This window comes from Pecten maximus, chromosome 10 (assembly GCF_902652985.1).
Source record: "Pecten maximus chromosome 10, xPecMax1.1, whole genome shotgun sequence".
Lineage (NCBI taxonomy): Eukaryota > Metazoa > Mollusca > Bivalvia > Pectinida > Pectinidae > Pecten > Pecten maximus.
Genome location: NC_047024.1, coordinates 28521411 through 28539741, shown reverse-complemented (window position 1 = coordinate 28539741; position 18331 = coordinate 28521411). Strand labels below are relative to the sequence as shown.

Below are 18331 nucleotides of genomic sequence, written 5' to 3'. Positions count from 1 at the left end.
AGCAGGCGTTAGGTAGTTGCAGTGTCGGATGAAATTGATGGTGCCAGAGAGGATTCAGAAGAAACAGAGGAAGTCGTAGAGCAGCGATTAGGTAAATCTTTTCCAGTCTGTTTGGCAATTATCGCTTGCACTGGCATTATTGATTCAGTATAGTTGTTCCTTAAGGTATTTGATTGGACTTCTGGGTGAACAGAAATAGGTTCCAGCTGAATGGAAGAAGTTGATGAAGGAGAGTTTGATGAGGCTTGAGGTGCTGATGAACTGCTATCCTCAGCTCTCTTCTCTAAATTACTTTGATTTTGGTTAGAGTCAGTATTGGAAATTTCCATTGTACTGTCTTCTGTACTTGAAACATTACAGACTGAAGCTGGAGAATTGTCAATATTCTTCTCTTCACCTTTCTCTTGGCTTTTCTTTGCTGTATCTGAGGCAGAATTATTAGTGTCATTGTCAACCACAGTTGTGTCTTTTAAACCCAGCTGTTTAGGACCTATCAGACATTTGATTGAACCATCTCTGTTTTTGGGTGCCTTTTCCACCAGATGATGAAGATACGCTGATGTCTTCATCTGGCCAAGGTCAATGGCAACTTTTAGAGCATTCTGTTGCTACAAAACAAAAAGAAAACAAAAATGACATGCATGTATATATCTTTATAAGGTTGGGATTTTAAAGGACTCCGGATCCTACATTGTATATATCAACTTGAAACTAATAAAAAACTTATTATAAAACTTTTAAGTGAAATTGGTAGCATATTTGTATGCAAAAGGTACAATGCACTCTATCTATTCAAGATAACTTTTGGCCAAATATCATGGTACATGTACCTGGCTTTATGGAACTCCAGAAGACAACTCTCGTTTCTTTTTGCTGTAAGTTTATATCTGTAGAGAGTACATGTTCACATGTTCAGCACTTTTGGTGTACAAATGATTCTAACCCTACATTTAAGGATTAAGACAATACTGCTGAATTTTTCAACATAGTCGATCCCTTTGACCTTAGAAATACATCAAGGTCATAAATTTGAATATCAGAAAATTTTAAACCAATCCCTTTGACCTTAGAAATACATCAAGGTCATAAATTTGAATATCAGAAAATTTTAAAACAATCTACACCATGTACCTTTTAACTAGATGTCATGACCTTGTGACTTCTTCTAGAGTTTAAACAGATTTTTAATACTGTTATCAACTTTAAAGCACATTGACCCTTAGCCAGAACTTAAAGATACACCTTGACCCTTGGCCAATACTTGAGATACACCTTGACCCTTGGCCAATACTTGAGATACACCTTGACCCTTGGCCAATACTTGAGATACACCTTGACCCTTAGCCAGCACTTAAGATACACCCTGACCCCTGGTCAGTAATTCAGTAACATCTTGATCTAAGACACTTTGTACATAGGCAAGTAAGAAATTGCAATGCTGGTTTACATCTAACAAACACATACAACCATATATCACAATTCCACCTTTCTTGATTTAAATGTAACAGTCATTTTTTTTAATCTTTTTTTTTCTTTCTATTTTTTCATTTTGTTTTTAAAATGTTTGAAACCTGTGACATTATATTAATTAGTATACACTTTTGTATACAACATCTCATGTTAAGGTCATTTATATACGAAAAATCTTTACATGTACATGTATATATCACCTTACCTACTTATAGGTACCAACTGGCCAAGGCAAATTTCATGACTCAGGGTTTTACATTTTCATAGAAGAAGCTTTTCAAAGGAAATAGAGTTAAGAGCAATGTATCGAAGTTGTATCAACACTGGTTCTTCTTACCCGACTATTTACGAGATTAAGGTCCACCTTGCCAAGTTCCATCATCATCTTAATGATATTTAAGGTATGGTCTTTCTGGGCCACAATGTGCAAAGGCGTATTCCCGTCATTGTTTTGAGAATTTACAATGGTGGCAGGAAAACCTGTATTTGTAATGAACATAATTTATTACATTTGCATTAACAATGGTGGAAAACAAAACATATACACATACAACTTCTACAAATAATGGTGGCAGAAACACTGACAATACTCTGTCAATGGTAGAGCAATGGAGGGTATTATCGTCAGGTTTAGCATGATTGCTTCCGTGCCAGTGAATGCTGTTCAAAAAATAAAACTGTTGTAGGTTAAGTTTAGGCTTGTGTTGTGTTAATCTGTGTCTGACTTGTTGAGCGTTTGTCACTTATAATACGAGGGAACATATATACTTAATTTGTATTTCCAGTCGAAAAGAGGAAGTTATCATCAGGTGGAGGCAGTTATCGTCAATACTTTCATGAGTTTTAAAATGTTTCTTATAATAAACATAAAAAATATCATGTCTAGGATGAAAGAACATACAATGATAAACAAAACAAGAGATCCCAGAGGGATCTTGGCGCCCACCATTGAATGATCTTTATAGGTTCTATGTCAGATTGATCTTCTCTCTATTTTTCCCTTCCTTTTACTAATCTGTGCAAATTGAGACATCCCTCCAGTACTTTTCAAACAAGGGAATCCTAGCTATATAAGAAATTTGAGATTTAACAATAATGGCTGTTTGTTTGCCAGGTTGTTTTCAGGACAGACTGGTCCAAAAATGCAATACAAGGGACCAAGGGGAACCTACACATGAAATTTGAGAAAGATCCCTTCAGTACTTTGAGAAATAGAGATAACAAACTTCAACTGTCAAAATCCAAGATGGCTGCCTGTCGGCCATGTTGTTTTCAGATTGGTCTCAAAACGCAATATGCATAACTAGGCACCAAGGGAAACTTACATATGAAATTTGAGAAAGATCCATTCAGTACTTTCTCAGAAATAGTGATAACAAACTTCAATTGTCAAAATCCAAGATGGCTGCCTGTCGGCCATGTTGTTTACAGATTGGTCTCAAATCGCAATATGCATAACAAAGTACCAAAGGGAGCCTACATATGAAATTTGGGAAAGATCCCTTCAGTACTTTCTCAGAAATAGCGATAACAAACTTCAATTGTCAAAATGCAAGATGGCTGCCTTTCGGCCATGTTGATATCCGATTGGTCTCAAAATGCAATATGCATAACAAGGCACCAAAGGGAACCTTCATATGAAATTTGAGAAAGATCCCTTCAGTACTTTCTCAGAAATAGCGATAACAAACTTAAATTGTCAAAATCCAAGATGGCTGCCTGTCGGCCATGTTTTTTTTTTTATTGGTCTCAAAACGAAATATGCATAACTAGGCACCAAGGGAAATCTACATGTGAAATTTGAGGAAGATCCCTTCAGTACTTTCTGAGAAATAGCGATAACAAACTTCAATTGTCAAAATCCAAGATGGCTGCCTGTCGGCCATGTTGTTTTTAGATTGGTCTCAAAATGCAATATGCATAACTAGACACCAAGGGGAACCTTCATATGAAATTTGAGAAAGATCCCTTCAGTACTTTCTCAGAAATAGCGATAACAAACTTCAATTGTCAAAATCCAAGATGGCTGCCTGTCGGCCATGTTGTTTTCCGATTGGTCTCAAAACGCAATATGCATAACTAGGCACCAAGGGGAACCTACATATGAAATTTGAGAAAGATCCCTTCAGTACTTTCTGAGAAATAGCGATAACAAGAATTGTTTACGGACGGAGGGACGGACAGAGGGACGACGGAGGGACGGACGACGGACGCAGGGCGATTTGAATAGCCCACCATCTGATGACGGTGGGCTAAAAATGCATTTAAACTGTTAACAAATATGTCATCAAGCAAATATCATTATTGGAAATCATTTAGGTTTCTGCACATGCTTATGATGCTACCCGAGTTTTCATCAAGCACTTTGCAACTGTGAACATTGCATTCAGCATCGATGTTACATATGATAATACTATTACGGTATCTACAAATAGCAGATGAATTTTGGAAGAAACAATTCAAATACTGATCTTTTAAAATTAAATCTTAAATTTAGAACAAACAATTAGGTCTTCAATCTCAAAATTAAATCAGCACTAGCCCAACTAGGGACCGAGAGGAACCTACATATATTTTTTGGAAAGATTAAATTTCCAAATTCAGAACATTACATGTTACTTTCCCACATTTTCCAGTTTCATTGAACACCTACCTCCACCTCTAGAAGCAGCAAACTTAAGAATACTGGAGACACATTCGGTAAAATATTCCACCCTCGGCTTTTCATGGAGAAGGCTTCGGCAAATTAGGTGGAGGGGAGTATCACCGTTGCAGTTACGGCAAGCCAAAGAACCCGCCAGGATCGGCACAAGCTTCCCAAACACTTGACTAGCCTCTTTCTGACAGGTTTTCTGAAGACTTTGGACAGCCATATGTAATGCTGTGTCATAGGTGCTTAAATGTCTGGCAAATACACTCACTTTGTCTCGATGAACTAGCCATTTCACGACTGTAACTTTTCCTGGAAAACAATATTTTTAATTTGACATCTGCACCACAATACACACTCCAGTAAACATTTTCCTTCAACTAGTTTTCTGGTTCCAAACAAAATCTAAAGCAAAATAAATTGAAAATCATTCAATGTTTACAACCAATTGACCTCTTTAATTGCAGTCTTGCTTCCCTGTCTCTGAGGAAGAAATCCTGGTAGGTTCGAATTCTCAAGATTATTTGTTCCAAATACCTCTAGATCCATACAACAGAAGAAAGATATTTTAGAAATGCCTCTTTCCTCCTGATGGACCCCTACATTTAATAATCATACATCTTGTGTCTTCCTGAATAATCCTTCACATGAAATATTATTCCAATCCATCAGCCTATTACTATTACAGACCATCTGTTGGTAGTAATGATACAACATCAAGCCCATTTATTACACCAAAGGGAAGGAGTGCTTTGTACAAATTAAATTTTATCTGAATTTTCATCCACTTTAAGTAGCTTCTGATGTTTGTACTTACCTAGACATGCTGCCCAGTGAAGCAATGGGTATCTGTATGTTGGATCAGGGTCATAAATATCATCGCATACTGACCATTTACCAAGCTTTAACAGGAAATATGAAATAATCAGCATAAAATCTTGTATATGTTTAATTAGGCATTCTGAGGAAATGAATTGGTATGTTTTTTTTAATATTATATTACATATAGAAACAAAAGATAATTTGAAAATTCTCCATTTCTTTCCTTATAACATTAAAATTTGCAAATATGTAATTAACAACTTAGATACATAATACCTGAATACATGTACATGAATTGGCAATATACATGTAACACATGTCCTGTACCATCTATTGTTTAAATTTCAATTCTGATCATTTTTTATAATCATCCGTTCATTTTTCCATAAAACTTTTTATGAAAATGCTCCTGAACTACATACAGAATGTGTAAATACAGCATTTCAAATTAATGCATTCAATTCTATATTTTTAATTTCTTGTTGAATTTCAGAAACCACAATGAACTTGTATAATATATAGTTAGATTGAACCAAATTTATCGTGTAGTACCTACAGGCTACAGGTACTTTTTATGCATGTTATATTACTCACCTTAACATAACGAGAAATGGTTGCTTCAAGTGCTGTGAATGACGTTTCACCATTTTCCGTCGTGTTGGTGTTGATGAGAGCAATGAGGAGTGGATGATGCTGCTTTGAACACGTTTTGGAACAGAAAATTGGGCATCGCTTTGTGACCATAGTCATGATGTCTACCTGTAAATTTGTAACAAAGTGAAATCACTTTATGAGGAATTGACAAAAACGTTTCAAAAAATCTCTTGGGATAGTTCCGCGCCTTACCCATTGACATCAGATTAAACCTTAGGTCCGACTGATTACACCAAACTGTATTACTCCACTTACAAGATCAGAGCATCCAATAGACCCTTGAGAGTATGTTTTTGACTCCCCAAATTGAGATCTGACCCTGGGGTCGGAAGGGACTTGTCAATATGACATATGTTGGCTTTAGATTTCTGAGAAATAGTTATTGACTACTGAAATTGCTAAAAAATGGATACATGTTGGTGTATGATTTTGTAGAATAGAATGAGTCTTGTTTGTAGTCTTCTTGTTTGTAGTGATGGCCAATTTCAGTTGTCTAGCATGTCTTGTACTGAGCTTGTGTTGTGGTATCTGTTTTGTACGTATTGTGCTGCTCTGCTTTGTATTTTTTGTAACTGGTTTATTTGACTGGTGTTTTCAGGGTCCCATATGGAGGAGCAGTATTCCAGTTTTGGCCTAACAATGGCCTTGTATGCAAGTTCTTTGATGTGTTGTGAGTTTATTTTTAGGTTCCGTTTCAAAAATCCTAGTGATTTGTTTACATTTGATGTGATGTTGTTTATAAGCATGTCCCATTTAAGGTTGTTCTGTAATGTTATGCCTAAGTACTTGCTGGAATCTACTTGTTGTAATGTGTGGTTGTGGAGTTTGTATGGGTATTTAATTTTTGTGCATTTGTTGGATGTGGATATGATATTGCATTTGTTCGGGGTGAAAGGTCATCAGCCAATCATGTTCCCATTTGCCTGCTGTGTCTATGTCTTGTTGTAGTTTGGTTGCGTCATTGATGTTGTGTATTGGTTTGTAAATGATGCTGTCATTTGCAAATAGTCTGAGGGTGCTGTGTTTAATGTAATGTGGTAAATCATTTATGTAAATGAGGAAGAGGATGGGTCCCAAACAGGTTCCTTGGGGTACTCCTGATGTTACTGGTATTTTATCCGAGTGTTTCCCATCAAGTACTACTGTTTGGGTGCGGTGTGTTAAGAAGTCTGTTATCCATGTGAGTGTGTTCCCTGTAATCCCATAAAATTTACGTTTGTACTGAAGTCTTTTGGTTGGTTCTTTGTTAAAGAACTAAAACTGTGTTGTAGGTTGTATAAAATTATATTGTTTCATTATGGTGCTTGTTATGACATGTTCCATGAGTTTACATGTGATGCTGGTAAGTAATATGGGACAGTAGTTTGTGAGGGTTGTACTTTTATCCTTTCTTATAGATGGGGCTGACATGTGCATGTTTCCAGTCGTGTGGTAACGTGTTTGTGTCAAGTGATGTGTTAAAAATTTAGATGAGGATAGGTGCTATGGCGTGTCAAGTTCTTTAAGGATTTTGCCATGGATTTGATCTGGTTCTGATGCTTTGTGGGGATTTATGTTGTTCAGTACTTTTTTGATACTGTTGCTAGCGAGTTGTACTTCTGGCATGATGGAGTGTGGTGAGGGTCCTTTGTCTGGAATGTTTTCATCATGTTCTGTGGTGAAGGCAGATTGGAATTGTTCATTTAGTATGTTTGCCTTTGCGGTAGTGTCTGTGGCGAGTTGTCCTTTGTGGAGTGCAGGGATGTCATTGTTTTCTTTTCTTGTGGTTCGTACATTTTTTGTATATATGAAAACAATTTCTTTGTGTTGAATTTGTTATTAGTGTGAGGTATGCCTGTTTCGTTGATTGGTATGTCTGTGATCATCTTTTCAATATAGTTGCGGTGTGCGTTGCGTTTTTGCCATTGTAATTCATGAGATCAGCCTTTATGTTTTTCCATTTTTGTGTCAGCTGATGGTTTGTTAGACTTTTGGAGTGAAGACGTTTTGATAAGTTTATGAGGCAGCGAAAAGGGGTTGTTATCCAAGGGAGTCAGTGTTTGTAAGTGAGAAGTTTTTGTGGTATATGTTTGTTGACAGATTCTTGTAGTGTAGTTTTGAATATATTCCAGTGATTGTTTGTGCTTTGGTCGGTTTGTTCGTCAAGTGTTTTGTTCAGGTCGATGAGGTCTGTTTTTATATTTTCCCAATTGGCTTTGTTGGATATAGATGTTTTGAGGTGGTTTTTCGGTTCTTTTCAGTCTAACGTCAATTTCTGTGTATACAATGTCATGGTCTGATTTGCCAATGGGTGGTGCTGTTTCTGTTTTGTTTATGATTGCTGGACGGTTTGTTAATGTTAAGTCAAGTATGTTATCTCCTCGGGTTGGTATGTTTGAGGATTGTGTGAGCGAGTTGTCCACAATGATGTCTAGGTGTTGATGTTGAATTTGGTCTGGGTTTCCGGTTATTGTTTGTTATATGTTTGCCAGTTGATGTGTGGAAGGTTAAAGTATCCGCCTATGAATGAAATTGTTTTGTTGTTGGAATGGATTCTTTGGATGGATATTTAGCTGTTGTAGTGAATTTCCTTTGTCTGAGGGTGGTCTGTATTTTGCCCCTATAGTGAGGTTATGTGAGTTTGTCATTGTTATGTTTGCCCATATTGATTCATTGCTTGTTTAAATTTCTAACTCTGGTTGTAAGCGTAACATATATTTGTTGGTGATTTCAACATATTTAAATAATTAATTTACTCTCTGTATGCAATGTTCGTTCAGAAAAACTTGTAATCATAACCACAGCAACATCTGCACTCATTACTAGACATGTTGATGGCCATTTAGTGTCGCCTTCTAGATCTGTTACGTAATACGTTGATGTCGAAGGAAAATGTCAAACTCCGCTACGCAATCGGACAAAGTTTACCAGGTGTGTGCTAATAGAAGCAACACATTTAACTGAAGTGACTTTCGTTCCTGACATTTTCAACAATATATTCATGTTTTCTTGGCTTTGCAAAAGACGACAAGTCTTTTATACTGTACCTCATTTGATGTGCATATCGATGTTGATGGAAACGCGGTAACTTGAACTATTTTAGAACTCTTCTGCTCAGGGAGGTAATTTTCTAAATGATGTTAATTTTACGGAATATAAAAATAATACGGACAATAATTCTTTTTTAATCTTCAAACATGACAACTGAAACACATTATGTTGTTTATCATTTATTTATGATCTGCGCCAAACTAAAATATGTTCTATGTTAACCTTTATAAGAGAAATTACTTTGAAATCAAGAAACATTATTAATGACTTTTCCGCATCTTTTTATCAGATCTCTGTGTTTCCAAAATGGCACCGGTCATCAGCAGCAGTATTGTAGTGTTTATTTGTTTCTTTCCCCAGGCGCTTGCGATGATTGAAGGATTATACTGCGGCCTTGAAAATTGTTATGAAAGTAACTATATTTTGATATTAATTTGTCAATTTAAACCTGAATAGTTTTGATGGTATATACCGCAGATGATTTACGTCCCTCATCTGCATAACAGTCCACGTATTATCTTTTTGAGATTCCAAAGATTCCCAAAATATTTTTTAATTATCCAGTCTATTATTTAGTTACTTGATATTGTCACATATAAGCATGTTAAGGGACGCATTTGGAGCGGGTTCGGTGTTTTATTTTTTAATTTAGGACTGATTTTGCGTGGTAATTTGGAAAAGTTGCGCTACAATCCACCGGAATCCACCGGTTACAATATTATTTTTTTATGGACGTGGCGCGCAGTTGATATCTAGATGATAGATTAACTACATCCATATCATTATGCAAATAACATATACATATATACAATTAATAATAGACATAATATTGAACATGTTATTGTTGGTTTATTGTTTTTATCAGTTAAAAAAATGAAAACCATTTTTCCATTTTGCTTTTATCAAATCATTATTTTGTGTAACTTTTTGGTGTGGGGATCCTGGATATCCTGCCTGTTACACAGGTATATGAAAAAAAGATCAAATGGATCATATATAGGCCTAGGGCGAATGTAAACAAATTGTTGAGCTCTGGTCACAAATCGAAGAAAGAAAATTGATGAGAAAACAGTTGAAATTATTGAATGAAGATTTGCTTATATTATTTGATTATCTACGATATCCATACAGTACACACACACATCTGTATTTAGATCTAGTATTTGGTAACAAACATTAGTAATCAGTAGGTCAGTTCAATAATTATATGTTGCAATTGTCTGCAGATAAATATAAGCATCTAAAGCTTGTTGATGAAGATATATTCATGCCATGCATGCAGTGTATTCAATAAGTGTACATGTCTGTGCATAAAATATGCAATGAATTTGATTTGTGTGACATTTTTAATCTTAATTCCAACATCATTATTTGACAAAGATCATGGAAGAAGAAGGGATGCAAGAAACAAAAATAATAATTTTTTTTGTTTCCACGAATTCATCGAAAAAATCTTCATTTCATCAAATGCAACTTGTTAGATTTAATTTGTCACTCATGTTTTCGTTGTACATATTTGTTTATTGTGACTGCAGCTTAGCTTGTAATCCCCATTCTAAAGTCAGATTTGTGCCATTTCCACTTCATGTCCTTATATATACAGATATATGCTTACTTATTGTTTCTTTGTTCCTTTGACAAGAACTTGGGGAAAATGTTTTGTATGATGCACAGTGCACACATACAGAAATTTGAATATAATTGGAACATATGGCGTGTTCTCATGCATGGCGAATATCATTGGAACATGTACATGTGGTGTACATCTGTTCTCATGCATGTCGAATATCGTTGGAACATGTGGTGTGTTCTCATGCATGTCGAATATCATTGGAACATGTGTGCAGGTAATCAATATATATACATGTTTTAAAAGTTTTCAGTTATACTTATATTATGTATCCAAAATTATAACCCAAAACATCAAGACAAGTTTTTTAGCTTACACAGTAACACTGCCTCATCTCAACAGTCAGCACACATACATGTCTTAAATTAAATTTATAAGCAAATAATGCAGATTTTATGTACGCATTGCATAGTAATTAATGCAATAAACCAATTGGATGTCATGATGGATTGTACATATATATGGTAAAATGTTGTTAATTGGTTTTCTATGAATCACTATTTACAACTAAGATGGAAAATATGATGCTGATCTTGAAATTTATCCTTTGCTGAAAAATAGATAAGTACCAGGAAAAAAACAACCTGTAATTAAATTATGAAGATTAACTCTATGCTGAAATATATTTAGCAATCAAAAATACATATCTCTTTTCTCTGTTTCAGTACTTGAAAATGTTGATAGAGATTCTACAAAGGTAATTCATAAATGCATTCTTATGATTTTTAGTGGTGTCAGAATTTATCATTGTTATCATTTTCTGAGTATTATATACATTGTATTATATAGGATACAATTCAACATGCTTATACTTTCATTATGAGAAATAATTGCATTTCTTTATTCAAAATTATTTAATAATGGTATTTTGGATATATATATGACATATATATAAATTATACAATAGTATTAAAGTATATGCAGCAGTCTTATGTAAAATTGATGATTCTTGATCATGAGCAAGCACATTGAACTGCAATATACATGTACACAGCTAGGGCTATCACCATGCATTGGCTTATCGGCAGATATGGGTATGGTAACTATCCAATGTTTTCATAATTTGTACATTTGACATTTAAATTTGTAGATAACTGTATTGTTTATTTCATTGTGTTTTTTCAGACTGATATAACAAAAGCTTACAGAAGATTAGCACGAAAATGGCATCCAGATATGCACAAGACAAAGGTAAATAATAGTTTTTCAATACTACGAAATACATCGACTGTACTGGGTGTAGTATGGTTTTAAAATTTTCTTAGGATGCAACCATGCATGCACATCAGGAAAAAGGAGGCGACCATGCATGCACATCAGGAAAAAGGATCGGAGGAGACAACAAAAAAGAAAACATTACAGAAAACCAATGAACATACAGTGACAAGTGCATGGATGACAAGATCTCTTGTTTTCTAATAGTTATCTTTAATAAAGTTAACAGACCTGTTCATATTAAGATATAACTATCAATATACCAGCTGGTATAGACCTTTTTCTGATTGGATATATAACTTAAACATCTTGGGCCTGGTCGTTTAAGCAGACGAACTGGTGCATCTGTTTTTAAATATAATATTTCAGGCATATATCTTGACAGACCTGCAGATGATAAAACAGGCCTAGAAAGTCTTTGTCAAGATCCGCTGAAAGCAACATAGCATCTCCAAGTCAATCCTTATTTCATAAATGATCTGAACTGCAAAATAAAACAAAACAGCCATGGAGTCCATGTTTCTAAATATAGAACAGTTAGACCCTATTGACCCTGTAATTTTGAACTTATTAATGCATTTTTCTACCAGGTCTATATAGATTTTTAACTCCATATTGACAAAATGTATCTCTTGCGCTGCATCAAGTGTTAAGGCATCAATGCATGAGTTGTCTTTCCCTAACATAGAAAAAAATTAGATTTATCTTTTCTCAAACAAATTTAAAATTCTAGACTATAGAATGCAAGAGAACATGCAACACGTTCTTTGTCGTTGGTAACCAAGCTGTACTTATATATATATATATATATATAAAAAATTATTCTTTATTTTTTTGCCAGGCAAAAAAGGAAGAAGCAGAACAAATGTTTACCAAGATTGCCAATGCATATGAGGTTAGTATGGTGTACCAGTTAATTACAGCAATGATAGATTTAACTATCTGATCTATTTTCATCTGATCTTTCAAAATGTTGAAGGTTGCAAGATTTATCATTTGCAATTTATATACAGTATATATATATATAATCCCTTGTCATTATACTGTCAGAAGATATTCATGTGAAATTCTTGCACTCTTTCTTCAATAATCACCATATATATACATGTATCTACCTGTAAAATGTAAACTAAAAGTAGTAAAATAAAACAGTGAGTGTAATTCAAGGGAATATTTCACCTGTAATATATATATATACAGTACATGATGGAGTGCTTTATAATTGTACCATTCAACAAAGTTTTGCTTTCTGATCACCGTTGAACCTTTACATGCACAAATTTGTTTCAAATTAATTTTTCCAGATTTTACGAGATGAAGAACAAAGATCTGATTATGATTACATGTTGGACCATCCTGGTAAGATGCTTTATCTTTGATACTTTCACTAAACCTACATTGATTTTCTCATATCAATTTTTTTAACGAACCATCACAGTGGCATCAAGTATGAAGACATTACTGAGGCAGTCAAATTCCACCTGGATAAGGAAATTTATATTTGAAATTTTGAATTGAAGAATCATACATACAGTGTACAATGTAGATAAAGCTGATATTATATCAAATAATAAAGAGAGTATGGTAAACAAGTTAGAAGCATAACATAGAATTTACATTACCCATGTACATTGTGTGTAAAATAGTTTGAGTACTTGAATGGTTGGAAACAAACAAAACTGAAAAATAACCAAAAACAAGTGTAGTTGTAATTGGGAACAAAAACTTATAATCAATATATTTAGAAAAAACACATTGTTGAGAAGAAACAAAGCTCAAACTTTGAACCAATCCAATGCCAGTCCTACCAGGTAAAATTTTGTAATGTGGCTATGAAGGGAAATAACTCTTACCTACACATCCTTTAATGTTTGTTCCGTCTACCTTCCGTCTACCCTCTCACGCTGCCATCAGGGACAACATGCATGATTGATATAAGCAGATATAACTTGATTCACAAGTGTTGTAACATAAATAAAGTTTATATATTTATATAATACCCATATCTGGTCTAAATAGGAATTCTTTGTGATACGTTTTAACATTAATGTCTATTGAGTATTGAATCGTCATCATATGGGTCCAATCAGCTTTTATATATATTTATATGCTGTTGAAATTAATTGTTTACATTAGTTTGATGTTTTTTTTAACATTTTCTGTGGGTTATTTTTTCAGATGAGTATCTGGCCAACTACTATAATTATTACAGACGACGTTATGCTCCTAAAGTGGATCCTCGTATCGTTGTTGTTGTGACTATAAGCATCATATCTATAATTCAGGTAAAACAGGTTTGAAGTTCTTTGATTTCTCATTGTATCATATTGGTCCCAGTATCACAAATCATCTTGATACTTATTATATAAGAAATATTGATATTCTCAAATATTAATTTTCTCTCTGAAAACTCCCAATTATCAATTGATACACTCCTGTCACTGTTACAACCAAAGAAGTTCATCAGGTATAAAAACAAAAACAAAAAAACATTTGAGTTAGAAAACCAGATAGCTACATGGACACCCCAAGGCCACCCATCCTATACTTCTGCTCTACATTGTTAGAGGGCTTCATCGATCTCCCAATTTCAAATTGTAAATGTCATAATTTGTTTTCAGTACTGGGCTGCTTGGAATAATTACAATACGGCTGTTACCTATCTAAGTAAAGAACCAAAATACAGATTTAGAGCCCAGGAGATTATAAAACAAGAGAAACTAGCTAATAGTACTAACAAAAAGAAGGATCGTAGAAATAAGGTAAGATACATTACAAGGTCACAGATGTCAAGTTGACATTTCTTACTGGTAACTATGGGAACCAGCAATATTCAAATTTAAGTTCTTTTATTTCTTTTGGCCAAAGAAAGGTATAAGTATATTCCAAAAATTTGAAAAGTGGTGATTTGAATTTTTTGGAACAAAGTACTCAACATTGGTCTTTGAAAAGAAGATAATATATTAAGTAAAATTGTGATATAAATATTCATATATTTTTTCAGTTAAACAGTCTGATGATACATCTTTATTAATATTTTAAAATACACTTTTTTTACGATTTAATATCTGATAAAAGAATATTTAGAAATAAATATTGACTGTTCCTATGTTCATTATTTAAATATTTGTTTAATCCAGGATCAGATACGAGAGGAGGAGGAAGCCATGATTAGGAAAGTCATTGAAGAGAACATGGACATAAGGTATATTGGTCCTGCCTGCTGGCATTGTGATATTTTGACAGTATTTATATATCATCTGTGGGAACTTTCCAATGTTAAAAATATACTCTCAGTGTGAAAATGGCCTTCTCTGAATGTCCTACAAGTTTTCTTCTAGATAGATTTATTATGCTCCCAAAAAGTTCAGAATTGAATAAGAATTTTTTTTTCAATATCATCCATATTTCTTGATGTAGATCTGGATCTGCTCTATGTATGAGAACTGACTTTCATCTGGCTGCAGGAAATGTAAATCCTTTCAAATTAATCAGACTTACTTCAATATTCTCTCCTATGTATCGATGAACAGGTAACTTAGCCATTCATAGATGCGGGTAAAATTCTGAAGTTGCCAAACATTTGGCAAACCTCATGTTTGATAGCTTAAAAAAACCCTTTCCTAAAGGCCCAGAATGACATTCCCCTGATTTCATCCCATTCTTTCTCCTGTCATTTACAGACTTGTCTCCCTTTTCACCTGTTCAGGATTTATAACAATACAATGACATCATGACAACAATTCAAAGATGTCACAGCAACAATTCAATGACATCACAGCAACAATATAATGACATCACAGCAAAATTTCAAAGACGTCGCAGCAACATTGTGTTGCATTTTATTTTTAGGTCACCTGAGATGAAGTCTCAAGTTACCTATTCTAATAGCCTTTTGTCTGTCATTCGTCGTTCTTCTCGATTACCAAAAGGCTTAGGGACCTGATATTGGGCATATAGCATGCTGGGGTGAAGGGCTATCAAGATATTGACCTTCATTCAATGCCACAGGGGTCAAATATGCTAAAATCTTTTAACGAAATATCTCTAAGCAGGAGGCCCAGAGACCTGATATTTGGCCTTTAGCGTGCTGGGACTTCAAATTCATGTTACAGGAATCAAATCTGCCAAAATATATCAAAAGCCGGACAACTCCTCCTAAAGTACAACTCCGATTTTAACAAAACTTGGTATACATGATCAGTATAACATGTAGTTGTGCATCCCACATTTGTTTTTTTCGAAAAACCATTTTTCAAAAAAAATGGGAAATGAATATGTGCACTTCTAGCTCAGACAGGGGACTTTGTATTGCTGTTGCAATACTATCCATCCTTGTTGTATTTTAATATTCATATATAATTACTAGAACAACTGGATTCTGCATTAATAAAATTGTGTACTGGTAGAAAAATAATTCTCCCCTACCTCGAGGATGTGACAGAGGAATCTCCAACCCTCAGGGGGATATTAACCTTGGCAGAGCCTTGGTTTAGACAACCAAGAATATCACCAGCTTAGCATTAGGTTGGAGACTTCTCTGTCACAACCTCAAAGTAAGGGAAGATTCTATTAAGTTAATGTATCTAGTATACATCCTTTCTCTGGCTTGGTAATCAATATGACAGACATGACCATGAAAGTCCCTCTTATCTATTTCCCATTGAATATACAATATCAGTTGGACTTGTATCACTTACATAACATACATCTGTCAACCATTCGTGTATCTGTTATATTGCCAGGGGTGCGTACCAGAAACCTACTGTTTATGATGTACTATGGCTACAGATTATCTTACTACCCTATACCCTGTACAAGTATGTTATTTCCTGTGTGGATTGGACATGGAGGTATAGAATTAAGAAGGAGGAATACGACTTGGCAGCTAAATATTACCTCATTCGCAGAAACTTGAAAATTAGTCAAGGACAGTTTGATGTAAGTAGTCTAACTACAGAATATATATTAATTTGGGTTATAATGTGATGCAAATATTTTAAATTTATCACTAGACTAAGTAAATAATTAAGATGTTAACAATTGGGCCATATATATGAGGCCTATTTTATAAACAATAATGTTCGACTGGTTTAAAGGTCCTAATTTTGCAGGCTTAAATCATGATAAACCTTCAGAAGTGAAAGTCTTTGTCAATGTTGGTCATGAAAAAAGGGCAAGATTTTAGATCATTAGGTCTGTTCAATTCTACTGTCAGCTTTGTAAAATAGGGATGTACATCATCAGACATGTAATAATTCATGGCTGAATTGCTATCGGATACTGACCATTTCATGGGTTTTTTATTGTATTGTGTAAGATGTCACTACATTTTCATGGCACAATGAAAAAAGTTAATACAAACCTTTGTGGTATATTTTCATGATATAATGGGGTTTTCATGGGATTATCACATTTTTTCATGGTTTTCATGCCCAGGTAGTGTTAAAGTGTCTTTACATCTGTGTGTGTGCTTTATTAGACAAATCCTCTTTGTATAAATCACACTATTTATTTGGTTTGATATGAATCTGTAAACAACCAAGAATAGTTTTAGTATATACATGTACATGAAGTTGATGATCTGTATAACTTCATTGCAGGCATTACAAGATCACGAAAAAGAAGACTATCTATTACAAGAACTGTGGATAAAGGAAAAGTTTGTGGTATGTATTTACTGTCTGTTATATAACACTGTTGTGGTATACTTCACCCAGAACAAATATTCAGGTGAAAATATTCAGTAATACTTCATTCCCAATTAAGTTTTCCATGAAAAGCTGTTTAGCTTCAAAGATAGTTATGTGCTTGTTTTTGGTTCTCTATCTACCGCTAAGTATCTGGTTCACTGTCTAGTTTCTTTTATAAGGTCACATGAATATTATAAATATTCTGAAAATGTTTTCCATGTTAATAAATTTGATTGATGTATTTTTTAATTAAAACCAGCTGGCTTGCAATCACAATTGAGATTCACATTAATGAGTTAAAATTGCAATTTTTAGATAGCAATAATCAGTCACAGGTGATTATAATGATCGAGTTTCAGAATATGATTAAATACAGATTATACAAGTATATCTGAGCCTAGATCAATTAAATATCCTTAAACAATTGAAGAGATGTATTTACATGTCAGTTAATTAATATACTTTAATGGCCATGTCCTGAAGGGCTGGAAATATTTTGACCCAAGATAGTGTTGAAGCCTCTGATTTTAATTTTCTCTGTCTCACTGTGTATAGAATTACAACATAATTTACATTAAATTTTACTACGAATTCCTTGATTTCATTCATGGGTGAATTTCAATGAAAAATGAATATCAAGTTTCTTCATATAAGCTGTAGGTGGATGATTTTCTTGTGGAAGAAATAAAAATTAATAAAAGAAATATAAACGAAAACTTCCCATGGCACTGTATTCCTTCAAAAGCTAACCAAGTAATGTCAATATGGCATTGCAATTATTGATTTCTCAAGGTTATGGCAACAGAAATTAATGAAAATGTTATGAAAAGGATCTTACGACCAATATCTTCCAGCATGGCAGAAGGGTTTAATGGTGTCATGTACGTAGTCAATAGATATGAGTCATAGTACATATGTCACGTATTTCATTTCAGGTGTGGAAACAACAAAAGGAAGATGAAATGAAAATTAAAATGGCAGAAAGTGCTAGATATAAAAGTTACCGTCGCTACATGAAGAAAGGAGGGCCTGGACAAATGTCATTTGGTCCTGAGTGACATGTCTAATTTGTGATTTATGACAAAAGTTGCTAGAAATATACCAAATAAAGAAATTTACACCATTCTTGGATCAGAATTTTTTAGACCTCAACCTTCAAGCATTTTT

The 18331-nt window shown here is 34.1% G+C and overlaps 2 protein-coding genes across 2 annotated transcripts; one reads left to right on the top strand and one right to left on the bottom strand.

Moving 5' to 3' along the window:
- Positions 1 to 15: 15 nt before the first annotated feature.
- On the bottom strand, positions 16 to 8698 carry LOC117335583 (the record flags this gene model as incomplete). The annotated part of the gene is given in 6 exon segments (XM_033895678.1): positions 16 to 608; positions 1808 to 1950; positions 4124 to 4432; positions 4938 to 5022; positions 5537 to 5701; positions 8623 to 8698. Coding segments are annotated over 5 exon segments (1286 nt in total), but the record flags the coding sequence as incomplete, so codon positions are not given.
- Positions 8699 to 8919: 221 nt separating this feature from the next.
- Positions 8920 to 18288, top strand: LOC117336316 (dnaJ homolog subfamily C member 25 homolog). The gene is made up of 11 exons (XM_033896806.1): positions 8920 to 9038; positions 10922 to 10953; positions 11382 to 11447; positions 12313 to 12366; positions 12776 to 12830; positions 13650 to 13756; positions 14093 to 14233; positions 14612 to 14676; positions 16217 to 16412; positions 17075 to 17140; positions 18100 to 18288. The coding sequence occupies exons 1-11, from the start codon at positions 8933 to 8935 to the stop codon at positions 18220 to 18222; spliced, it is 1011 nt and encodes a 336-aa protein (XP_033752697.1). The 5' UTR covers positions 8920 to 8932; the 3' UTR covers positions 18223 to 18288.
- The last annotated feature ends 43 nt before the right edge of the window (positions 18289 to 18331 follow it).

Coding starts and splice junctions, on each gene's coding strand:
- LOC117336316 (XM_033896806.1), top strand. CDS start 8,933: ATGGCACCGGTCATCAGCAGCAGTATTGTAGTGTTTATTTGTTTCTTT. Junction 14,234..14,611: donor AGAAGGATCGTAGAAATAAG/GTAAGATACATT, acceptor TGTTTAATCCAG/GATCAGATACGAGAGGAGGA. Junction 16,413..17,074: donor TTAGTCAAGGACAGTTTGAT/GTAAGTAGTCTA, acceptor ACTTCATTGCAG/GCATTACAAGATCACGAAAA.